The 24837-nt window shown below is 41.9% G+C and overlaps 2 protein-coding genes across 8 annotated transcripts in view; one reads left to right on the top strand and one right to left on the bottom strand.

Moving 5' to 3' along the window:
• Positions 1-213: 213 nt before the first annotated feature.
• Positions 214-3780, bottom strand: TMEM69 (transmembrane protein 69). 5 transcript variants are annotated; one of them, XM_030496550.1, is made up of 3 exons: positions 3479-3780; positions 2982-3079; positions 214-2335 (listed from the first exon to the last, which is right to left on the bottom strand). In XM_030496550.1, the coding sequence occupies exons 2-3, from the start codon at positions 3024-3026 to the stop codon at positions 1607-1609; spliced, it is 774 nt and encodes a 257-aa protein (XP_030352410.1). In that variant the 5' UTR covers positions 3027-3079; positions 3479-3780; the 3' UTR covers positions 214-1606. The 5 variants fall into 5 exon arrangements, with proteins under 5 accessions (XP_030352410.1, XP_030352409.1, XP_030352411.1 ...); XM_030496549.1 differs by having other exon boundaries at positions 2982-3044; XM_030496551.1 differs by having other exon boundaries at positions 3500-3780.
• Positions 3781-4125: 345 nt separating this feature from the next.
• Positions 4126-24837, top strand: part of GPBP1L1 (GC-rich promoter binding protein 1 like 1) — a 33827-nt gene continuing 13115 nt past the window's right edge. Inside the window, exons 1-6 of one of the 3 annotated variants that reach the window (XM_030496546.1) lie at positions 4143-4231; positions 6993-7079; positions 19822-20730; positions 21592-21706; positions 22553-22682; positions 23044-23327. In XM_030496546.1, coding sequence (XP_030352406.1) covers positions 21647-21706; positions 22553-22682; positions 23044-23327 — 474 coding nt within the window. In that variant the 5' untranslated portion in view covers positions 4143-4231; positions 6993-7079; positions 19822-20730; positions 21592-21646. Of the gene's footprint in view, positions 4232-6992; positions 7080-19821; positions 20731-21591; positions 21707-22552; positions 22683-23043; positions 23328-24837 lie in introns of all 3 variants that reach the window. The other 2 variants (XM_030496545.1, XM_030496547.1) reach the window with 2 other exon arrangements.

The following is a 24837-nucleotide window of genomic DNA, read 5'->3' as shown; positions in this document are numbered from 1 at the left end:
TGGATCAGTGGAGCTTAAGGGAGTCTGCTGTTGTATGAAGTCACCTTTTCCAGTTTTTATAGCTGATTCTATCATGTTTGAATGAAACTTTGAAGTTGGTTGTGTTCTCTGATACTCTGCACTTCTTTCCCTGAATTAAAGCAAAGGCAGGTCCAGAGAAGAGCACTATCTTCAAAAAACACAGTGTCTAAGTACAAAAGACTACAAGAACTGTTTTCATTCACAAACTCAGTTTTACTTCCTTTATATTCAGAAAGTGCTGAAATACATCATTGTTTCACACCTGTGATGCTGTGAACATGTAAAGGTTAACACGTTGCAAAAGTTAGAGGCTCATGTACGTAGTTGCTATTTCAGCAATACCATAAAGAAGATGGATCTATTCAGGATACGCAGGTCTTTCTTCAGCATCTATCTGTTCTTTGCAGGAAGAACAGATACAAATTTTAAGTGCTTTACTCTGTACAGAGCAACAGTGAAGAATATTGCGTTAAGAAAACAATGAGTAGTATCTAAATTTGTCCTAAGACTGTGTGTGGGTGTCACTTTTCAGGTTTTTTTCTTACATCTTACACTGTACATAAAGAATACTTAAGATAAAAAGCCTACACTAAATATGCTGACATAAAATTTCATAGGTTTCTTGAAACAGCTGAGTCTAGAAAATAAAGTCCATGTGACTTCAGTTTCATCTTCTTTCCCCTAAATGATGTTTTAGGAGATTTAAGTACAAAAAGCATATGCTTCTCCAGTGTTTTCAGTAATTGGCTCATCATGAAGGGCTTGCAGGCTACAAGTCTGTTTCTACCTGCTCTGAGACAAACAGGGTGCCCAGAGAAGCTGTGGCTGCCCCATCCCTGGCAGTGTTCAAGGCCAGGTTGGACAGGGCTTGGAGCAACTTGATTAAGTGGAAGGTGTCCCTGTCCCTGGCAGGGGGGTGGAATAAGGTGATCTTTAAGGACCCTTTCAACCCCAAGCCTTCTATGATTCTAGCTGTCCCAAATCCATTACAGCACCTGGATGACATATTCTAGGCGAGTTCTACCTTGCCTTGCCCCTGCCAATGGACCTTGCCTATCCTTTCTTGCCTGACTAGCACTTAATCACATAGCAATTTCAGCACCTTCTCAGTTGAAATGAGTTTTGTTCCACAACATAGGAATTGAACATGTGTGTACTTTTGCATAATTCTCTGCTGCTTCTTTAAACACTAAACTAGAAGAACTTTCACCTCATTACTGTGTATGACTACACAGTTGTTTTCCCCACCACAGAATATTATCACAGATTACATAGTTACACCAGATACTTTAATGATTCAGCATAGAGCAATGCATACCCATGTCATTTGAATCTCCATTTTAACTTCAGCAGCATCTCATTCAAGAGTGATGCTTTGTTCTACAAATAAGGACAGACTCATGCCTGCCTTGGAAGTCATTGCTATTTACAATCCTTTCCTCCTAAACTAGTTAAGTTGTTTGCTTCACAAAAAAGCATCATGATCCCTGCCATCTTACGACTTCTAAGCACAAGTCTTTACTTCTTCTGGAACTCAATACAAATCCCTTATTGGCAGATAAATAGCTTTTTTCCTGTTGCTCTATTATTTTGTGCTCTGCCATTCATTCCTGCTGGTAAGTTGCTGTATCTCTGAAAAAGCCTTCAGTGCTACAGTAGCTAATAGTGAGAATACCATCACCAGTGTTCCCACTACCCTCAGTACTTTAAACCACCTAGGATAAGTAGGAAGAAGGGAAACATCATAATGCAGTGCTATCCCCAAGGCCATTACTAGCGTTACTGCACTTACAGTGACATCTTTAAAGAGCAAGGCTTGACAGGCAAATAGAGGAGGAATGGTACTGTTAGCCAGGTTCAGCCAGTCTGGCTTGGCTGGGCTGTTTTCTGGGAGAGCAAACCCCCACCTCATCCCTCCTAGGAAAGAGACTGTCACAGCACCATACATAATCAGAGCAAACGCCAGCTCTGGGTAGTAGGTCCCTTGGATGGCCATTGACAGTGGCACAGAAACAAACGGAATCAGCCCTGCAATGCTTAAGTAAAGGGCTGGCTTGGGAGAATCCTTTAGTGATTCCATACTTCGTTGCAAGACGCCAGGGTTTTTGGTCTCAGATTCTTTGGGGGTTTTCTTCTTGAAGAAAGGGAGAGAGGTGTGAAGAGCCTGAAGCTTGGTTGCATATACTGATGCTGTGTTGAGGCATGGAGGTCTTGAGAGAGGACACACATCCCTCTGCAGCCGGAGGCCAAGAGAAGAGCAAGTTGTCTTATTCTTTCCATAAAGTAGTAGCTTGGGAGCAGTTAACTTCTGAAGCTGCAAGTATAAAACTCATTCTGAACACCTTACAATGTAGGCTTAGGACCTACAGGTACCTAAACTACCTACAAAATACTGTACCAAGCAGTTTTCCAAGTCAGGTCCCATAACAGCTGCCTATCCTCTCGGTTTTGAAATGTTTTTAACCACTAATTATGCTAACTGATACAGCTTTCACAATCTAGCTGATGAAGAACAATTAGGTTCCTCATAGTGAGTAAGCAAACCTTACTCACTACAAAAGGTTTGTGTATCCACCAATACTCCCACTCACACATGCATTCTTTAGCCATTTAAGATATCTTATTCCTTTTTAGAGTAGAATATAAAATAACTACAGAAGTAGGATATGGTCACCCCAGAAACTAGTTACTATCTCCTCACTATTCTACTGAAAAGAAAGGAAAAAAGACCTTTAAACAAAATCTTATTTTATAATTTGAATATCTTAGTTTTGGCTCAAAGCTGCTGTACAAACTAGGAAATCTCTCAGAAAGGCTCAGTGATAAATCAACGTGGGGCTACTCCAATTTATAATTCATTTTGGTTTTCCCCAGTGTTCCAGTCATACTTTTTGCTATTTTACTTTAAAAAAGTAAAAAAAAAAAAAAAAAACCAGCAAAAAAAGGCTTCAGAAACTTACTTTGAAAGGCGTATGGAAGCAGCACAGTCGTATGAGAGGAAACATATTTGCTTTAGCAAGGCCCTAAAACAGAAAAATTCAGGAGAGAAGGTCTGAAACTGATGAATAGCTGAGTTAGTCTTATGCCCGGAGCTAAGTCACAGTCTAGACTTGTTTATCAGATGCAAGACTCACAGATGTATACTTGAAGATAAGTTCTATATGTGCTCAATCCTTATTTGCCCACTATAGGATCTTTAGTTTCAGGTAGCTTTATGAACTAAAGTCCTAAAGTTGGAATAACCGTTACAAGAATAATTTCTACTTAAAAATCTGGCAGCGGAGATGGCTCCCGTTTACGGATCCTCTCCTTTCGACGGCATAAATAACTGCACGCAACTGATAAGCGGCCAGTTCCTCCCAGGCGGGAGAAAAACTACCCTTAACCACGAACGAGTGGAAACTCCATCGCGCCCCAGGCTGCGGCTGCGCTGCCTGCAGGGGGCTGCAGCACTAACCGGGAAAGGCGAGCAGCTCACCGGCGGACTTCACTCCCCGGTTCACGGTGCTGCTGCTCCGCAGAAGCGGGCTGCAGCCGGCCGGGCGCTGGCTGTGACCACAGCGGTACCCACCGGCTCCCGCTCGCCGGCCTGGCCCCGAGCCCCTCACCGCGGCAGCTTCCGCTGTCCCGGGAAGCGCTCTGGTAGGGACCCGACGCACAGCGGTGCGAGTCCGGGCGGGAACAGGCGAGGCACGTATTGTTCCGCCAGGCCGGGGACAGCGGAGCCCTCCTTCCCCTGCCGCCGCGCCCCGAAGGCTGCAGCGGGGCTGGCCGAGAGGCAAGAATAGCCCGGGAGTAGCTGTGCGAGACCGCTCTTGCTTTTCAGTCTCCGGGATCTCCAGAACTCACTCAGACAGGACTACAACTCCCAGCGCGCTCCGCGGCGCGGCGACAGCCCGATGTTCGCGGCGGGTGTGGCGCACGGCCTTGTGGGACATGTAGTCTCCGGTGGCATCCGGCGGGCGATGAGACCCCGTGTGTGCTGCGCCTCTGATTGGCGGGGCGAGGGTGAGGAGCGCTCCGCGTGGCCGCCGGGAGAGGCTGGGAGAGGGGAGGGGGGGGCGTGTCCCTTCCGCCTCCTCGGCCCCGCCCCGAGCGCGCGCAGGCCCCGCCCCCTCCGGCCCCCGGCCGGGCAGGGCCGGGCAGCCATTTTGGGCAGAGCTTTGTTATGGTTCTGGGGCCGCAGGAGGCAGCGAGAGGGGCCTGGCCGGTGAGTGCGGCTTCCACACCCCTCCTTCCGCCGCCCCGCCGCGCCTCCCCATCGGCAGCCACCCCGGGACCTGGCTTGTCGCTTCCCGCCCGCTCTGCGGCCTCGGAACGGCCCGGGATCGGCCCTCCCGCCAGGCCGGGACCCCGCTGGCGGTGGCGGTGCGGCCGCCGTTGGGGGGGGAGGGGGGGGAGGGAATCCCTTCGCTGTCGGCCCCGCCGCGCTCCCGTCTCCGTCCTTCGGCGGGCCCGTGGGGAACCCGCTCCCGAATGCGGCGGCGAGGGGCTCCCTGCGGGGCAGGGCCGCCGGGCCGGGGGAGGGCGGTTGGGGCCGAGCCTCCGTCGTTTATTGTTTCCTGCTTAGCCGGAAAGTTCGGAGCGCTGGACACGGCCTGGGCGCTGCCGCGGCCCTGTTGGCTCTCGCCCGGAGTTCAGCCTCGTCCTGTCATCGAGCTGCCCGGTCGGTGGCGGGGTGGGGGTGGGGAGGCGGCGGAAGGACGGGCCGGAGCGCCGCGTTTCGCCGGGGTGAAGTCCCCGGAGGCGGCGGGGGGGGCCGGGCCGGGGTTTCCTGCGCGGCGGCGGCGGCGGCCCCGGGGCGGGCGGAGCGTTCCCGGGTGAGGCGCCGGGGCTGTTTTGATTGCGAGCTGGAAACGAAAGCGGGTGAGCCGCGTTGGCTCGGGCCATTTCCCTCCGGCTCTGCGGGGTTCGTGGCCGCGCTTTCCGGCAGGCGCCGAGCGGTGACACGTGTGCTGCGGGCAGCCGAGCCCCGGCAGCCCCGCTCGGCCGGGGCCAAGGCAGACGGCGGCCGGGAAACTCGTCAGGTGCCACTCGTTGTCTGTGCACAGCAAAGCAGCGCCTGGCGTGAGCGTGAGGTGGCTTTTTCTGCCGTCGTGAAAGTTATTTCTGTGTGTCCGGTGTGTTTTCCGTCCTGTTGGCCTACGGTTTTGCGCGCGGCTGTAGCTGGACTGAATCAAGGCAGCTGTGTTCACACCTAGCATTGCAGAGATGCGTTTAAGACTTTGAATTCACTTCGGTTTAGTAATAAGCTGTTTTGGAACGATTTTAGAGCCGTTTGTGGGCGTCTTCGCAACTTACAAGTTTTTAAACAGCTTTAGAAGAACAGTCGCTATTTAAATCCTCATAAGCAATGGTAAAATCGTTTAAGAGCCTTGCTTAAAAATGTAAAAAGATTATTAACGTGACCAGGTAAGTCAGCCTTGCTTTCCCCGCCCCTGAGGTCGGAGTGACACGAGTGTTAGTAATATTGATATACTCTGAAACGTTGCAAGCGACTAAGTGGATTATGAAAACAGCGAGAGGGAGGTATGGAGGCAAGAAAACAGATAATTGCAAAGCCATCAAAGCCGAGTTTGCTGTGGAGTTGACGTTGCTTCTATAAAAATGTTAGGTGGTTATGAAAAAAGCTTATGCAAATGTTACCTTGTGAATGGATATGGCTGGTATTTTGGTGAAAAGGTTCCCCGTGCTCATCCATGTGGAGACCTGTTTTTCAAACTTCCAGACTCTGGTTTGGGAAGGAAATAGGTGTAGAGCAGTGGCAGGAAAAAATAAAATCACCAGGTTTAAGTGCAGTTTTTCCTATCACATTTTTTCTGCTAGTTTCTAGAGAAAAGTACCCTAAGAAGAGCTTTTTGAAGCTTTGTATGTAGAATAGAAAAGTTTCAGGTGATACTTCCCTCTTTGGTTTTTCTTTTTTGTAGGGAAGTGCAGCGTCTGCGTTTTATATTCATCTCTGGGTTGTAGTCTGAATCCTGTATGACACAGAAGTTTCCATTGCAGATATACTAGGACTTAAAGTGAAAATATGCCAGGAACAGATGGCATTTAAAAAAAAAATAAAAGGTCCTGTATTTTGTTCTGATGTCTCAGAAGTAAGATTAGCAGAATGCAGATGTGATATATGCCGAATCGAGCGAAAGCGCACGCTTATGATTGTTGGGAAAAATACTTTGAGAACATTTTGCAGGATATGTGCGCCTTGTCTCAGATGTGACTGCTTTGCACATGGTGCCACTGCCTCTTGAAGTTCCTGGTTTAAATTAGGAGATTAAGTCATGACAGAAAAATAATCTTTACCAGCATTTTCATGAGATGCAAAAAATATTTCACGAATTGTGGGCTACTGGTTTTTAATACGGAAAAATACTGTGGTTGGATCCGTGAATTTCTTCAAGAGTGTGGGTGTCAGATAACATAGTTCTTGGCTTTACCAAGTGATCAAAAACTATTGGCTCAAGTTGCTTTTAATTTGATTTCAGTGTTGCAAAATGTTTGAAGTTAGTTGTGTAGCTGCTGAATTGACTTAGTTGTGAAGTGTACTTCAGAGCGTGCTTTATTCAGCTGTATGAACAGATTGGAAAAGGGCTGTGACTGTTCAGTAGAGCTAAAACATAAAGCACCTCTCTTCAGTAAAGTGCTGGCTGCTCTTGCATGGATACAGCTTTTTCTTATGCCTTTGTGAAAACACAGCCCCGGATGACGGTTCCTGTAACTTATCCAGGGAAAGGTCGTATTTACTGAGTTGTGCAGTTGGTAGTATGTATACTGGGAAGTTTGTTTGGGATTTTTAAGTTTATGTTAATTTATTTGTAGAGGCAGGAGGGGTTTGTATTTTGTTCTGCTAACACGGCAATATAAGTACACATTTTACTGCCACTTACATAGTGACCAGCATACGGACTAAATCGTATGTGGCCTTTGTTTCAGTAAGAGCCATTGAAGTGTGTGTTCTCCTTACTTGTCAGATTTGATGAAAACCAGTGAAGTTGGCAGAAACATGGTCCCGCTTAGAATACTTCATGAATGCCAGGATGTTGTTTAACTTGTGTTCTGTAAGTTAATATGTTCCTGTGAAAATGTGCCAAACTTTAATGAGTTACTGTATGGTCAGAAGATAAATTTACATTTTTGGGAGGAGATTTAGGAAGAGATTGATAGTGGCTCGGTATCCACTTCCCCATACGTGTGTGTGCAAACACTGTGCAGACCTAAAATTCTAGGTTAGTAAAGGCCATTAGCATGACAATAAGTGGGAAGGGAAGCACATTGGTTAAATTAATCATACGTATTAGTGATCAGACTGTATCATTCCAAACTGGAATTTCTTGATTAAAATCTGCTCAACTACTGCAGCTCCTGCCTTCTTTAGCTGCCCTTCCAAAATGTCAGAAGAAGAATTTTAACACTTTATGCTTCTTAGACCTTTCTGTAAATAAAACAGCAGAAAGACTTTGCAAACTGTTGGTGTATGCAGTTCCATGAAATGACTAATCTGAAATAGTTCCACTTCCAAGGTCTGGCTTAACAAAAATCCTTTGAACCAGTGTATCCAAACATATCTTGAGGTTTTCTGCAATAAATGATGCTCAGAAACAAATATTTTGCAGAGTATGACCTTGTGCCTCAGGGACTGTTGTACACAAGAGAGTTCACTGGGAGCTACTGAAGTTCCAGGATTTACAGTCATTCTAGCAAAAAATGCCAACGTCTTTTTTTGTTTTCTTTTTCTGTTTTGTTTTTTCCTCTCCTTGAATTTTGTTATCACTTCAGTGTTTTCATAGTGTTATCTTCCACCCTGGAAGGAGTATCATAGCTTCATGGTGTGGTGTTGGTGGCTCTTAATAAGCAAAGGAGGGGGAGGGTGGTGCTGGTGTATAATGTTGTCTAAATGCATGTCCCTGGTTTTAGGAATCCCCTTTTTCCAATAAAGGAAAAAATGTAGAATTTTAAATTAATTTCCTTTGGAGCAGTTTTATTTCGGTGTCTGTTCTAAGTTCAGGTAAATATAAGTGTTGGGGTGAATGGGGGAATGGCCAGGAATGACTGGCAGCAGGGATAGAGCCTTAGTGTGGCAGGGTCTGCTCTCCTGGGAATCTCTGTGACCCTCATAGCATAGTTGCAACATACAGAGCATGTGGCAGTGATCATCACTCTCTTGGAATTTTGTCATCATCAGTTTGTGATGAACAATTAACTTGTAAATAAAGGACTGAGTCTGCCGTGGAGGCACATGGTATTATTCATGGCACAGAAATTATTAGTATTCACAAAGTTGCTGGTAGATTCATATGGTAAAGATTCCAACAGGTCTCCAGCCTTTCAGCAGAAAGGAGTGTTTTGCCATTGTGTTCCAATGCGTCATCCATCATCAAGGGATTAATCAGGATTCAAGTGAGGTGGTCTGAAAAGACCTTTGATGCTAATCTTAAAAAACTCAGCAAAGCAACTCTCTCACCCTGAAAATGTTAAATGTGCTGCGATCTTTTACTATTGGTTTGGGAAAACTGTCTTTTCATTTACTTTGAACTCTAGTTAAAGTAGAGAAACAGGTTAATGACGACTTCAATGTCTTCAGGTTGGCTGGGCCTTATGGAATGTATCCTACAGTATTTGGGAACTGACAGCCCGTGGGAGTAGGAAAAGTTCCAGAATACTGAAGAGAGTTGAGGAGTGCTTCTGCTCACAACATCCAGCAAAAGGCAGGACTTAGATATGTTCAAAGGAAGAGTGTTCACATCATGGGGGCCTGTCGTGGGTCATGTACTCTTTGGTGTTTTCACTTCTCTATGTTGAAATAATACTGAACACACAGATGATACGATCTTGACAAATTCAAGAAATGGCCTGAAATCAATAGCATTGATTTTAACCATTTTGGTGTAGATGGGTTCAAATTACTGTGTTTAGGAATATTGCCTTATGTGGACAAGTAACAGCTGGCTAGGCAGCAGTTCTGTGGGAGAGTATAGAGGGGTTGTAGTGGTTCCTAAATTGTCATGAGTCAGCAGCATCACTGTCACGAAGATTCATTTGTCATACTGGAACGTATAAGAGCATTGTAAATAAGATATGAAGCAGTTTACCCATTCTGCTGAGGAGTGGTAGGTCTTCAGCTGAAAGCATCTCTTTCAGTTTGTGATACCATCATATTGTGAGAAACTTAAGGCTGAGTAACAAGATCTGTAAAGAAGATAACAAAGTCTGTAAAAGAGAAATCCTGAGTGAGGATTGGGTGGGGGGAGAGGGGAATATTTAGCTCTAGAATGGCTTTATACAACTTGTATTTCATCAGACATCACCAGGTGATCTACAAAGCAGCTTAAAAAAGTTACCTGCGGGTATAACTGGGAGCCAGCTCTGACATCCTGTCACAGCCTGCAAGCTGTCATATTCGGTAGGTGGGTCACATCAGCTTTTTCATCATCAGTGCTTTGAACTTAAAAGCTTGTAGCTTCAACAGTAAGATTGGAGTGCTGCTGGTGGTGGGTGCTTGGTTTTTTTGTTTTAAAAGAGACTATATTTGATCCCAGAATATGTTATTACATACTGTTTCTGCTGCCAAATAGTGCTGGGGCACAGGGTGGTCTAAGGGGCTTACCCCATGACTCCCGCTGCTGACATTGCCTTTCAGGCAGGGAGTACTGAAGCACTGGTCTGGAGAAAAGATGTCTTAAAAGGTATCTGCAAAGAGAGGTTAGTCAGCTTGCCATATCCATCATGAATAAAGTAAGTTATGGGTTGAAACTGCAGAATGTACTTAGGTTAGCCATTAGGTACAGGGACAGGCTTTCAAGCCATAAGAATAACCAAAACAGATTGTAGAGATACACTGGAGAATGTGGTATGCTAATAATCTCTTTTGATTTACAGCTCCCCCAAAAATATTCCAGTGAAGGTATGAATAGCTGCATAATGAATTCCAGTCTGCTGATAACAAACTCATTTTTCTGATACTTTTTGAGACATCTTTGCATTAATTTTTGGGCTCCTGCAGCCTGAAGATCACTACAAATTGGTGGAGGGGGCCGTTGCTTAGTTTGTTTTCAAAGAAATCTGATGGGTAAGGGTAGAGCTGAAGTCTTTTAAATCTCAGGAGAAGGAGATAAACTATGCAACCTGTGAAGATTTCCCTCATGTTGTTCTAGTATTCCCTAGTTTATTGTAGGACATAGGATAGGAGAATGATGTTGTTTAACTCTTAGCCTGCACAGAATATTCTCTGCGAGATCTAAAGCTGAAGCTCAAACCAGCTGGACAACACCTTGTCCATAACTCCTTGCTTTGTTTTGTCTCTTAAGAGTTTCACAGGCAAGATCTCAGAGAAAGCTCCAGCAAAGCACTATGAACATCCAATAAGAGTATATCTGCCAGGTGCAGCAAGTCATCAGATCACAGGATTAGGGATTACTTGTTCCCTTTTTATTTTGTTTTTAAGCCAAGACCAAATGAATGGAATATTCATTATTTGTGCAATTTATATGTATAGGACTTGTTTAAAACTGAATTGTCTTCCGTGACTTTCCTGCACTGATGTTTGATAATACTTTATCAATTAGAGAAAGTGCTCAAAATGTTAAGCTAGTGGAATGAAAACATAGCAGACAATGTAAACTTTCCAAACTGTAGCGCAGGTGTTACACACATGCTGAAAAGTGCTGAGTGAACATGTCTTTGTCGTGTCCTAGTCATGGACAAATAAATGTGGAGTTTGTTCGTATTGTCCTGGTCTTGAGGTAAAATGGGTTGGATATAATCCAAGTGGAGGGAAGGGCAGAGAGGGTATGATTAGTCCCCCAGTCTTGGCCTATTGTTTTGGGTGGGAAGTACCTACAACTGGAATGTACTGCCCTTCCCAGTTTGTAGTTCTGGTCTTGTAGGGCTGTGGTGGTGGTATCGAGGGGAAGAAGTACTATAATACTGTTTAGGAGAATGGTCTCTTTATTGCTTAATGTCCTTCTATATTGAGTTTATTGACTCTTTGCAAGTGACAGGCCTTCTACTCTCTTATCCTTCATCTGGAATGCAGATCTGTACTTCCCTGTACTTGATTTATAGTCTCTTGCCTTGACACAAATATTTGATAAATAGTCTGGAGCATTTGATGCTCTTTTCCAAAGGAAATATGTTTTTCTCAGCTCCAAATGGAATAAATTTAAATGTAAATGTGCTATAGTAGCGATAGTAACCCTTGTAAAATACTGGCTTCTAAAATACCCTTAGTGGGAAACACCCATCCCATAGTTGTTTTTTTTTAAGGTACTGGAGAACTACTTACTTCACTTCTGTTTAGGCTCTGTCTACACCTCTGGAAGACAGGTAGGCAGGAGGTATGTAGTATGCAGCAGGGATAAACCAGTAATTACATATTTGCAATTCTTTCCTTATGATGGGGAACATTATCCTGGCATATGTTACCGAGAAGTGACTTGGTTCATTAATGCTTTGGGCAGACCATACAGATGGGCTCTTCATTGCTATTTCACTCATTCTGTCCTGAGGTTTTGAGGAGGATAGTGGTACCATTAAAGGCAGCCATGACAAGGTGGTGTGCTTTGTAAGGTTCAGGGCAGAACAGCCTTATCTTGGCTTCAGATACTTTCAAAAGGTCTGTAGATCAAGGTGCATTACAAAATAGATGTTTGATTTTGTTCCCTTCAAGAGCTAAAAAGACCTTTGGATTTGATTAAAATTAGCAGAATACCTTCTCCAGATTTAAAATACTTTATTTAATAAAATGCTAAAGCTGGTTGAAAGTTCAGAACATTGTTCACATTTAAAGCCTAATACTGTTTAAAATGTGTTTCTTTGTTTTGTATCAGCAATGTCAATAGATACACTTGTTTAATAGAGGTGTGTACGATCCCTGGAACCTTACTCCCTGCAGTAGGGCAGAGCAGTGAGCAGATTTTAATATTTCAGGTAAATACTGCAGTTCTCTAACATAAACAGTACTAAAGACTGTTAAAGGGACACTGGAGGAAAGTGGAATTTTAAGTGGCACAGGAGAGAGGCATAAGGGATGACAGTATTGCCAATGACGGTAGAGCATAAAATAGCCAGGAATAATTGTTGGTAGGCATAATAGCTAGAAAGTGTGTGGTGTCCCCATTCTGTGCTTGTAAGGAGTTGAGCCTTTTAGGTTTTACACATTTAAAATGGTCCTATCTTAGTATTCAGAGTAAACTCATTAAAACCCACTGGAACGATTCAGTTGCAATGTATCACACTAGCTGGCTGAGGGCCGGAGCCTTATCGTCTTACACAGGCTTCTGCACAGGTTCCCCAGATACTGCCTTTTCCAAAATGTGCTTTGGGCTTTTGTGTTAAATACAGCTTGCTTCCAAAGACAAGCTTGCTGCTTTGGGTTCTGTGGTCCTCTCAGTGCACCCAATACTGTTGACCCAGTAGTGATGTGGTGGTGGCCTTGCTGGCAGACACTTGGACCAGCTGGGGCTGGAAGGGCAGGAATCAGTAGTATTGCTCAAAGTGACGTTTTTGTCAGTGGTGTTTTCTCATTCGATGGAGTCTTTCCTACATTGCAGTCCTAGAAGTCACTTTCCTCTCTGATTTGGTTATGTTACTCTTGTATGCCCTTGTATCTTTGATTGCTGTTAAGAAAAATGCTCTCTCTTTACCCCACTGCGTTCTAGATGTCAGTGTGTATTCACAAGACTGGGCTTTGCAAGCTACATGGCTGTGTGCATGTATTCGTTCCAGAAATTTTGAAAGAGGTAAGATTTGGTCAGTGTGACCTTAGAGAAGTGGAAAATAAGTAGGTAAATGGCCAGGTTGTTTGTGAAGGAGTGTTGTACAAGACGCCAGAGAAAATGGGTTTAGGGTATAGACATGTCTGTATGGTCCTTTCTTAACCTGTTTTCAGTTTATTGAAGTTAGTCATCTGGTTTGCAAAAGTGGTCAGATACATAACAGTTAATATGAATTTCCCCACCCCCAGCCTGGAAAAACTTTTGTGTGGACAAGCTTCTGGCACGTTTTCATCTTGGAATATATAGATTTGCAGTGTTGTTTCTAGAACACAAAACAGTTTTGATGATTCTGCAAGACAGATTTGTTTGCTTTAAACTTGAAAAACAAGGTGTTAATCTGTCAGTAATAGCTGGTTTTCACAAGAACTTTTAATATCTGTATCTGGGGAGATTTTGGTTTGGTACATGATTAACATTTTAATCCATTATTTAGTGTTTTAATGAGCTCGTGTTTCCAGACTTTTAGAAAATCTCATGTGAGTGATGCTTCGCATTTTTTGCTGCATGTACAATTTAAACAATGTTTTCTGCAGTATGTTTGATTGGTAGAACCGTCCTTTATATTCAGGTAACCCTTTTGGGGGTCTTGCTGTGTGATACAATGGAAAGAAAGAAATAATGATGGCAAATCAATGTGGTAGCTGCTCTGGTGCACAATACTTCAGGTGTGTTAGCACAACCAGTTGTACGTGCCGTTCTGGAACAGCTACATTTGTCCTCTCAAAAGGCAGCCGTATTTCAATGTAGACAGGCTGAAGGTGTGTCTAGACAATTGTACTAATGGAAGCTGAAAGCAAAATAAAAGTAAGTTTGTTTTGTAGATACTTTATGTAGGTGAACTGCAAATAAATGATCTCAACTTGAGATGATGTAGCTTACCAGTTATGACAACTATTAACTAGTAAAGCTGCACTTGTGTCTGTTACAGAAAGGCCTAATAATGCATGCAAGGTTAAAGCAAGGTTTATAATTACATTGTTTTAAAAGGGCTGTGCACCCAAATATGATTATCTTATTCAATAAAACGTTTCTAATAATAGTAAGACCAAGCAGCGTTCTGCTTTTTTGGAAAACAGGGTAATGAAATTTCATGTGTGGCTTTTTGCTGTCCTTAAGGAAATCAGTAGCGTGCTTTTGACTCTTCCTAGGTTGTGCTCTGGGCTGCGACTCCCTATGTCTGTGAATGTGTTGGATGAATCAAAAGTTGTTAGAAAAAGATCATATTTTAGTGAATATATATGGTATTCTTTATCATAAACTAACATACACCTATTAAACGGCTATTTTATCTACTCTGAAGAGTAGCTACGTGAAAAGGTCTGTTGTGTATGTTTAGGCATATCTGCTTGATTAAATAACTTTAGAAGAGCTGCACAGAAAGAAAACTGATGAGGGAAGTAAATTCTGTTCTGCCTTATGCATCCATTAAATTGTTCACTAATTTTTCTGAATGCTTTTGCAACCCAGCTGACATCTGATCTTTAGGAATATTATTGAAATCCCAATTGACTTGGCCAGCTAGAAAAACAAATCTTTACTTTTTTTTCTAAGTAAACATGTTCTATTCAGAGTAATACATAGAAATGCAGTGAAGTGAACTGAAATTGTGGCAGGGATAGACAGATGTTGTCCTTGTGACCTTATATAGCTGCTGTTATCTGGGTTGATAAATGTATCATGAAGGGTACAAGTTTACTTTTTTGCTGGTTTTCTGCTAGAGGCTCCCCATCTTTGTGATTTGCTGTTGCAGAGGAGGAGACTTGGAACTAGCAGCTGTAATTAATAGGATTCTAGGTAGACAGCAGGCTTGAAGGGACCTGAGGAGGTTTGCAGGGTACAGTGAAGCAGAAAAAGCATGCAGTAAAACCTGCCTGCTTCAGAAATGTGCACTGCAGTATGTAATGTGAGCAAAGGTTAGAAGCCCTGGTTCCAGGTACTCCCTGAGAGCTGGTGTGCTGGAACAGCACAGTGTGGCAGGCGATCTTGTAACTCAGGGCAGGTTTTGCTTCTCATTGGGCTTTTCCAGTTTGTAGACCAACGCAGGAGATGGAAGAGGAGGTAATAGGAAAAATGCACTGCTTATAAGGCTCATCTGTGCGCTTTCTTAGGTCTTTTGAAACATCTTGCTCTGTTTCCAGTGAGTCATTTCATAGTTCAATGGCTTTTAATTAGCTTGTCTCTCTGGTCGCGTTTTGGTCAGCATATACCTGTACTATAAGGTAAGTATTTAATACATATATTGAATAATTCTTTGGTTCCCACTGCCAGGTACATCTGGATACCTCAACTTGAGAATCCAGGCTTTAGAAACTCATGGTTTAGAGTAGAAATGAAAGTTAACAGAAAGGTTAAAACAACTGAGCAATTATATTCAACTGCAACAAAGCCAGAGCTCTTTATGAATGGTGTATTGGAGAATAGGGATTTTTCTTGGACTGCATATGTTTGTTTCCTTACTGTGGTCTGTGTCTCTTCTTTAAACTGAATATGATTGTATGTTCCTTCCATTCTTGTGTCAGTTTCTAATGTTTGGTTAGAGAAATACACAATGAAATCTGGTAATACAAAAGAGTACCTGACAATTTTAACTTTTTTGTCTCAGTCATGTGTATCACTTCTTGCATGTTGAATGGCATGGTGAGGGGTATTTAGATATGAAACTTAAGGGCTTGCCAAGGGGGAAAAAGTACTTTTGTAACAACAAAAACTTATGGAAAAGAGGTTGCTATGAAATAACAGTTAAAACATTTTTAATGCAACATGGAAAAATTGCTAATTGAAATTATTTTCTTTAAAGGTTAATTAGAACTGTTAACAAGTGGAACCCAAGTGCTAATACAGAGTTTAACTTTTTATGTGCTTATATTACTCGTTAAAGACTCCTTCGTTTTGATCAGTGAAAGGATGTTTTGGGGTAGTGACAGACAACCTTTTTTTCTTCACCAAAGCTCATTAATGCAGATTTCATTGTTCTGAAAGGAGGTATCTGAAAGGATGCCTTTATAGAGCATCTCATTTAGTGATACTATTATTATTTTCTCTTTTCTGAATTGTATTTCCAGAAATAATTCAGACTTGAACCCGTTTAAAAGGAAAGAGAAAATGAATTAAATTTGCATGTGCAAGCACTTTAATTTGCTTTTTTTTTCCTGGAATTGCGAGCGGCTACTGGAGATGATCTTTGTCCTTGCTGTTTTTCATAATGAAGCAGAGACCAGTTTGAACTGTAAATGCAACGTGAGAAGAATTGGGAGCTTTGCCTTCAGGGAATGCATGAGTATTTTTGCACACACGTGTTCATGTGTGTGACCAGAGAAAAGCAGACACTCATCTGTACTTTGAGAAATCTCTTTGCTCTATTCATTATTGAGTAGTTGGCAAAGGCCAATTCAGTTCTCTGTAGTAATAAAAAAACAAACAAAAGAAGAAACTGTGTTAAATATTAGGAAGCAAGGTTAAAAATTGCACAGTTTTGCCACTGTATAAATTGGTCATTCTCCCAGTTCTTAAACACTTTATGCAAATTTGGTGAGGTTATATCTAAAACATACTATAAAGGCTCATAAGGATGGTTCAGAAAGCTTCCACAAAATAGTCTGATTTAGCCTGGAAGAGGGATGACTGAATGAGTACATATATCATGTATAAAAACATGAGTATTGTGGAAAAAAAAAGACTAGAATATTGTTGGGCACTTTGGTAGCACAAGAAAACATACAATTGAATTGAGGCTGACATTTTTATAACCACAAACTGACTTTTACACAAAGCACAAGTAAGCTGTGCCCCCTCTCATTTGGGATGCAAAAATGTATAAATCATAGAATCATAGAATGGTTTGGGTTGGAAAGGACCTTAAGATCATCTAGTTCCAATCCCCCTGCCATATGTCTAAATACAAAGCAATTCAACAGATTTATGTAGAAGCACTGACTCCTAATAAACAATCATACAGACTCTGGCTTAAAAGTCTGAGAAAGTATCCTGGGAGCCCCAATGCTATTCACTTTTGTTCACACACTTTCTTCTTTTTCTTAAGAACTTACTGTAGGTTACTGTCAGAGAAGGTAATTGAGAGACTTTGAGTCTTGCCCATTATGATTTTGTGATATTACTGTTGTCAGTAGGACGGTAGGTTATGAAAGTGGTCTTAGGTAGGTTGAAGGTGTCATGTTGGACAGGATTCAGAGTGTGTTTGTGAGGAGGCTGTAAAGCTGAGCATGTGGGCTAAGCCTGGATTCTGAAGTGTTTCAATAGTAGTATAATTAATATGTTTAACAGCAAAAAAATATTGCATTTTAATGTCACATACCTTGTTCTCTTTGTGGTAGTATGTGCACAGGAAGGCTGAAGAGCAGTGTGTATGCCTATTGAAACATGGAGCCAGTTGCAGGCTGTGTTGGCATATCGTGTGTTGGCATATAGCCTTCAGTACCTTGCTCATGCCAGGAAACACAGCTTTGGAAGGGCTCAAGACATGACTTTGAGTCTACTAGCTGAAGCGTGCCTTCTGTACACTACCTGAAGAAAAGTGTGTGGATATTAATTTAGGTATCTTGCTTTAATTTACTGCAACCTCAGTGCAGAGCCTCTCAGTAGCTGTGACACCCACAGATGAGATTGTTTCAGAATAAAGGTTATAGAAGTATCAAAATACTTGCTAGAAGGTTTGAGATGATGTGGGGGTATTCCTTTAACAAGTGTAAAGTTTTCTGGTCAGCAGTGCCTAATTTATGCTAACTCTGCAAGCATGATGTTTGCATGACTTGGATATCAGTCCAAAATGTCATGTCTAGGAATCACATCGGACTGTTTACGTGCATGTTAGACACTGCTCCCTAATGAACTATCCTGGTTACTGATACTAGCAGTGGTATCAAAATAGCAAGTTAGGAGACCTGAATCTTCTGCAATATCTTTTCTAAATTGGTGGTTGGAGTTTTGCAAAGAGTTTCATCTCGGTTGTGATTGTGCTGAAATAGAAGATAATGTCTTGCAGCATCACAAGTTTTGCAAACCTTTTCCAAAGGTATTGGGAACTTTTTTGTGAAGTGGAACCTGAGTATTGTATTTCTGTGGTGGTTTTATTTGTGCATTGTACTCAGACCTAGTTCCTACTTCAGAACAGTAATTCTGTGACATTCATTTATTTAGATACCCTTAAATGCAGAGAACAATTCTGTGTGTGCTTGGCTCTGTTTAGGTCCATTTTTCACATCACTGTGAATTGTTCTTAAGGTTCATTAAATCTACTACTTAAATTATATGACTTCTGCCAATAGTTTGACATGGCTTAATTGCTATACAGTTTGTTCTGAAAAGCGTATTTATTCAGAAGGTAATGAATCTTGTTTAAATAAAGTCAACTGCATTGACTTTTTCCCAGTTTTATCTTCTACTTACTGCTCAAACATTTGGTAGCAGCCTAAGAAGGCCATATCTAAAGGAGTTCTATACCTGTTCTAAGTTCAGTGTGATGGGAAGACTGTTCTGTCTGCAGCAGATCACAGAATCACAGAATACCAGATTGGTAGGGGACCTCAAGTATCATCTGGTCCAACCTTTCCTGGCAAAAGCACAGTCTAGACAAGATGGCCCAATACACTGTCGGGCTGAATCTTAGAAGTATCCAGTGCTGGGGAGTCAACCGCTTCTCTGAGGAGATTATTCCAAATGGCTGATGGTTCTCATTGTGAAAATTTTTCCTTTTGTGTCCAACCGGCATCTCCCTGGGTCTTGATAAGGTCTCTCCTAAGCCACCTTTTCTCAAGACTGAACAAACCCAGTTCTCTCAGCCTTTCCTCTTAGGCTGGATGTTGCAGTATGTTCCTACTCACACTGAAAAATTAGCCTTTAATATAAAAACAGGTCTTGATAAGTTAGTGCTTTTGTTTTGCAGTGTGTGATACTTACTAACTAGCATGTGGTATGGGATGCTAAGAAAGTTCCCAGGTCAGTACTGTGTATCGCATCCACTCTGGTTTTGCTTCATCTTGGCTGGTAGTTTGTAGGGGTTGTGGGATTGCTTCTTGTTGCTCTGTCTCCAGAAATGTGATCATGGCTCGCAGCTTGGGTGCAAAAATGTTTTCCTCCTTCTAAACCCCACTACACAACAATAACATTTAGTTTCAGAAAGAAAAAAATACGCGAAAATGGGGGGGTTTATTAAAGGGAATGACCCAGAGGATGAAAAGGTGGCGATTCTTTTACTGTTCCTTGTGTGTGTTTATATTGAGCCTCAATCAAAACAGTCTTAAAAACTTAAAGAATGGCACTACCAAAACAAATCAAAGAATGGAGATGTATCCAAGCAAGGAAAACAAACTCTGATAAGTCAAATATAAAGGCATTATAAGGCACACCTAAAGGGATCCTGAGAAACAGCTGATGGCTTCAAAACAGTAATGTAACTTTTCTGGTGTTTCGGGAGTAAATCTGGTGTTTTCAGGAGTTTGCTTTTGGTTAGGTAAGATGGTTCAAGGAAAAAGAGGCTGTAGCAGAAAAGCTTTATCTTTTTTTTTTTTGTTGCTGGTATTTTCTGTGGAGGAGTTAATGGCATACTGGGTGTATTACTATCATGAGCCTCTTGGGAGGGGAGTCTCGCTGTGCTGGAGCAGGCAAGGAATGATGTGGGCACGTAGAGGAGATAAGACACGTGGAATGGCCAAGCCTACCTGTGGCCTAGAGTCTCATTAGTGTTTTAGCAGCAGGTTTTAAAATTGCTATAAAGTGTGAAATTCCTTTCATCAGCTGCATGCAGTTTCTCCACTCTTCCCTTTATTCTGATTCAGCTTGTTTGTATTACCCTTTTTGTAAACTAAATCTGGGAAGTGATCATTTAAAAGCAAAAATGCCCTTTCAGGGGCCTTTTTTTTTTAATTAGATTATTTCAGGTTTTGATCAAAGATCAAATAGCTTTTGGCATTTGCACTATAGTTGGTCAATTTCTCCTTCTGTATTTCTCTCTAGTCATACTTTGTCATGTTTATGGTGCTAATATTGATGGGGTTTTGTTTGTTTTTTATAGTGACTACAGTTCCTGTCTCACCTCTTTGATGGAAGAGGACTATAACCCAGAAGTGAACTCTCCACTGTAGAACAAGAAGCTCTCGTGGAATAATTGTGTCCCTTTAAAAGCAGCAGCCAGTCTACAAGAAATAGAGTAGAAGAGATTATTTTTGGACCTGGCATTTTTTTGTTCATGTGACCTATGTTTCAGCATGTAAATGGTGAACAACGAGGAAAACATTTGTGCCTGCTTTTGAGCTTTATATCAAATAGTGCTTAGCTCTGTGGAGCATTAACCAACTTACGTGAAGACCAGAGTATATCCTAACTTTCATTTTTTAAAAATAGTATACCTTTTTTTAGCAGATGTATGTGATAAAAATGAAGTTTATATTTTAAGAGCACTTGGGCAAATGCTACTTGTTTAGATCTCAGCATTCGGGGCAGAAGTTTTTACGTAACAGCGTCACTTTTCCAGAGGGTTCAGGCTGATCTGCTGCAGATCATGAATTATCCAGCAGACTTGGGTGTATCTGTTCAGTATTAACCATGGTGTTGCTCTGAATGCTGTCATGCACACTTGACAAACCTTTTTGTAATGTAAAGCCTGACTTCTGCATTACCGCGACCAGAGGAAATTTAATGAGGTGAACGTGGTCGTGGCTTTTTTTTTTTTAAATAGAAATTACCTTCTTGGGTATCCTTTTTTTTTTTTTTTTTTCCCCTTAATGAGAGAACAAAGAGAGGTTAAAATGAGCAGTTGAGGGGGTGAAGGGCACAGTTGGCACGAAGTGCGGCCTCTCGTGCTCTGCTTCGAGACGCACTGTTGCCTCCAGGCTGGCCTTAGAGCATACTGGGGAAGGAAGGAACCCACAGGTCAGTAAAGCACAGAAACTGAGGACATTGGACTGCAGAGGCCAAACTCAGGGTAAGTGACCATATGTACTTATTTCTTTGGTTATGTAGTGTTGGCTTGTTCATAGGTAAATTGAAGTTGAAACAGAAGCAAAATGGTAATCTGGAGAAGCTTCCATAGGAAGGCAGAATTCAGTTATACAGAGCAATAATGGAATTTTCATAATTTTGAGCAGTGGAAATTGCTATGACATGTTGGAAAGAGCAGTTCAGTTTCAGATTGCTTAGTGAAACACCTCAGGTGCTCTTCAGTTGAAGTTCCATTAAGATCCTTCAAACAGCTTGTATTCTCTTCCTAACCATTTGGTTTCTTAGCTATGAAAGCAGCTTCAGCATGGGATATTTCCTGTGCATGAAAGTTGGGGGTTCTGGATATGATTTTAGTTTGGAGGTGCAGGAGCTGGCATATGGTTGTCTGTCAGGTCTCTGATCTGCTCTCAGCATCCAACGTCACTCGTTTTGTCCTATTTGATTTAGAGCCTTTGGAATAAAACATGCAGTGATCACCCCTTTGTAGACTGAGACAGTGAGCAGCGAATTTGAACGCCACACTCTGTCATGTCTTGATTTTATGCATTTGTGCATTGTATGGCTTTCATATGCTATTTGATCTACTTCCTTCCCACCTTCACACCCATCCTATCATGAATGTTACGAGTGTGCTAATTGTAAACAGAATAACTGGGAATGTTTAAGTTCTTACCTGTTTTGGTCAGAGGAGCAAAGTCAGTAAGGAAAAAAAATGCTGAAGTGTAATATGAAAATACAGCACTTTTCCCCTCCTATTCACGTAGGCCAAGCTTTGGGAAATAAATGGTATTAATATTTCAGTTTGGAAAAGATGACAGTTGGAGAATGTTCTTTTCATTTACAGATCCTGGCCATGAGGTTTGATGCCTCATTTTATTGAAGGGAGACACTGGACCTAAATGGCGCAGCATGACTTTGTTCCTGCCTGGCTTAACTTCTCAACACCACAGTCAACCAAGGTAACATTAACCCAGAACACCTCCTTTTATAGCTATGACAGTCATAACGATTTTAAAATTGCCCCAGAGTTTTGTTGAAATTAAAATGTTTAACTTCTTTTGTGTTTATAAAGAAGGCTTTTGGAAACTTACTAACATGAACATAATTTTTGTTGTCTTTATTTCAAAAAATGCATCTCTTATTTCAGAGGAGCAACAATCTCTGTTCAGACATGGAAGTAGTTCATGTCTTTGCGTTGAGACTTGAGTGGGATCCCAAATAGAAAATCATTAAAGAAATGGTTCTTAATCTGTGGGAGTCAAGACTTGAGCTGCCACTTATTTACAATTCAGCATATAATTTGGGTTTGATTTATGAAGGTAATCTGACACTTGCTGAGTACTATATTGATGATGAGCCCTGGGGCTTTAGCTCCAAACTCAAAAATACTCATTAGTTTTTTGCAACTTTAAAATGAAGGCAGTTTGCCAGTCACCTTTCTAAGGCTAATTCCAGAGGCGCCTTAGGCTGACCCACAAAGTGTCAGTTGTGACTTTAAGAGTTTGTGTTTACTTATGCAAGGCAGAGAAGAAAAACATTTTAATAGCAAAACAGATCATGATCAACAACATTGATGAACAAGAAAGAATATGGCTTTCATCTTCATGCTTAAATATGAGGACACACAAGTAATTCAAGAATCATTTTGATCCATTTAAAACAAACCTCACTATACTGAAAATTAGTAGAGGAATGTGGGGTTTGGGTTTTATTGTTTTTCAATTAACAAAATGTCACTGTTGGACTAACAGGCTCCTGGAATGCCCTAATGAGTGCTTCATTAAATCACTTTTTACTTTCTGCAGTCCCCTGCAGCCACCTTTGAGAAACATGGAGAGCATCTTCCACGGGGAGAGGGCCGCTTTGGGGTGAGCCGTAGGAGACACAACTCTTCTGATGGATTTTTCAATAATGGGCCCCTCCGAGCTGCGGGAGGTGAGTGAGAAGGGTCAGAATGCAGCCTGAGAGCAGGCATTTTAGAATGTTCTACAGAATTGTGCAGAATATAAACAACGTTTTTACCAAACTCTCCCTTTTCAAAATATCATATGAGAAACTTGTGCTGTTCTCTTCCCCCATGCCATGTGCTCAGGCCTGAAGGGTTTTTTATGATAGCTGTATGTGCATTGTGTAGCTTGGTTTGTTTGCTGATAAAATCACACAATAGCTTAATAAGTTTGGCATAGTAGTTCCTTAGTGAACACTGAATTAACAACAAGAACAGCAGCCTGATATTTCCAGTCTTCTGCACACTGTGTTGACTTTTTTAATTGCATACTTTTCTTCTTTTGTTTAGACTGCTGGCATCAGCCGTCCCTTCTCCGCCACGATTCTGTAGATTCTGGTGTTTCTAAAGGAGCTCATGTTGGGCTTTCTGGCAGTCAGCCTGGCTGGCATGGTCCCTCACGGGGCCATGATGGTGTGAACCAGCGTGGTGGAGGAGGAACTGGAGTTCATCGCCACTGGAATGGCAACTTCCATTCTCGGAAAAGTTCCGCCTTTCAAGAAAAGCTGCCTGTTGAATCCAGGGAAGAGAAGAAGGAAGATAAAGAGCAGTTGCAATTTGAGGAAGAAGACTTTGTAAGTTGTAGCTTCACACTAGAAGTAGCAGCTGTGAGAAGTGGCTTTTCAGTTCTAATTTATTAGCATTGATAGGCGGCAAGGATCTAGAGTTGCATTCAGTTCCATGTTTGAGATCACAACAGATTTAACAAAATTATTCCAGTGCTGGCAGGATGCTAATTGGTACCCAGAGTCCTCAGGACTTCACGACCTGTTGGATTATGGGTTTTGGCACATATATTTTACCATATGGTTATTGTAAACTGAAGACTGCATTGTAACACATGAGCCAGATTGTCAGCAAAACCCATAAGGTGGTACCTGAGTCTGCCCAGGAAGAGTAGTTGTATTGACTTCATGGCTCGGCTTACAAAGCCTTTTTTTTTTTGCTCCTAAATACATCTATTCAGTTTATCTTCAGTCTGCCTGTTGTTCCCGTCTCCTGCATTGTGGTCCATGTTGGTGTTTGCGATAACCTTTCCAAGCTTGTTCATGACATGCTCAGACCTTTGCAACCGTCTGTCTTGAGTCTTCTGGAATAGTGTGTTGTTATCGGAGATGTTTTCCTATCTCAATCTGTGGATTCGTATTTCTCAAGCCATTTCTTCCGTCAGTATCTCCAATTCATGTTCTTCTTATCCAGCATTCTGATTCACGTGGTATTATCAGTATGATAGTCTCTTACATCTTGGCTCTATTTTACTGGAATATCTTTAGTTTTCCAAACTTTACCAAATAGTACTTGGACTCACGGTTTTCATCCTTACCATGTGCATTCCTTAATGCTCTTGCTTTGAGACATACACACCTTTTGTGCTTTTTCTTTCCAATTGAATTCTTTTTCTGCCCCTGAAGAGTATTTTATTGTTATCAGACCATGCATTTTGCTTTTTGCATCTTGTTTCTTGCTATCTCTAGTCTCGTAATAAGATCAGTATCATCTGTAAGGTTCTGGCAGCTCAGTCTCTTCATCTAATGTGGTTCCTCTGACTTCATCTCCAGTGCTAAAGCCACTGCTACCTCCAGTAGTGAGAGGTTTTGGTGATAGTGTGCACAGCTGTGTGTATCACCATGTTGAGCTTTTTGCTCTCCTGTTCAGCATTTATCTCTGGGAAGCTGTTTACAGCTGAAATTGTCATGGCAGTTTGATGGCACTGCTTCTATCAGGAAGTTAGGAGTCGGAGTGAAATATATGAATGCCTGCAGCTGCTTCAGGCCAAAATCTAGAGCCTACACTTAAATTGCCACAGGAGCCAGTTTGATTTAAGCTGCTGGTTTTTGTCACTGAAGTGTCTGGGGAGTGATTGCATGCTCTTGTTCAACTGCTGCTGCTGGGAGTGGTAGCTTGGCATGAGGGCGTGGTTAACACCTGGAGAGCAGTGACAAAGCTTGTGTGTGGATTTCTGTTAATCTGATTTCTCAAGAATACTGTAATTCAGAATTTCTGTAAGACTTTAGACTGTCAAAAGCCTGATGAAATATAAAGTTACTGTAATGATTGCAGCTGTGCACTGTTGTAGTCTATCTT

The sequence above is a fragment of the Strigops habroptila genome, chromosome 8 (assembly GCF_004027225.2).
Source record: "Strigops habroptila isolate Jane chromosome 8, bStrHab1.2.pri, whole genome shotgun sequence".
In the NCBI taxonomy this organism is placed as follows: domain Eukaryota; kingdom Metazoa; phylum Chordata; class Aves; order Psittaciformes; family Psittacidae; genus Strigops; species Strigops habroptila.
The sequence above is the reverse complement of the archived record's forward strand: the minus strand, read 5'-3'. Positions and strand labels throughout refer to the sequence as shown.

Excerpts from the sequence above, each read along its gene's own strand:
- TMEM69 (XM_030496550.1), bottom strand. The coding sequence starts at position 3,026 with ATGTTTCCTCTCATACGACTGTGCTGCTTCCATACGCCTTTCAAA. Across the intron at positions 2,336-2,981 it reads GCTTCCATACGCCTTTCAAA|CTTCAGAAGTTAACTGCTCC; the intron begins GTAAGTTTCTGA and ends TTATACTTGCAG.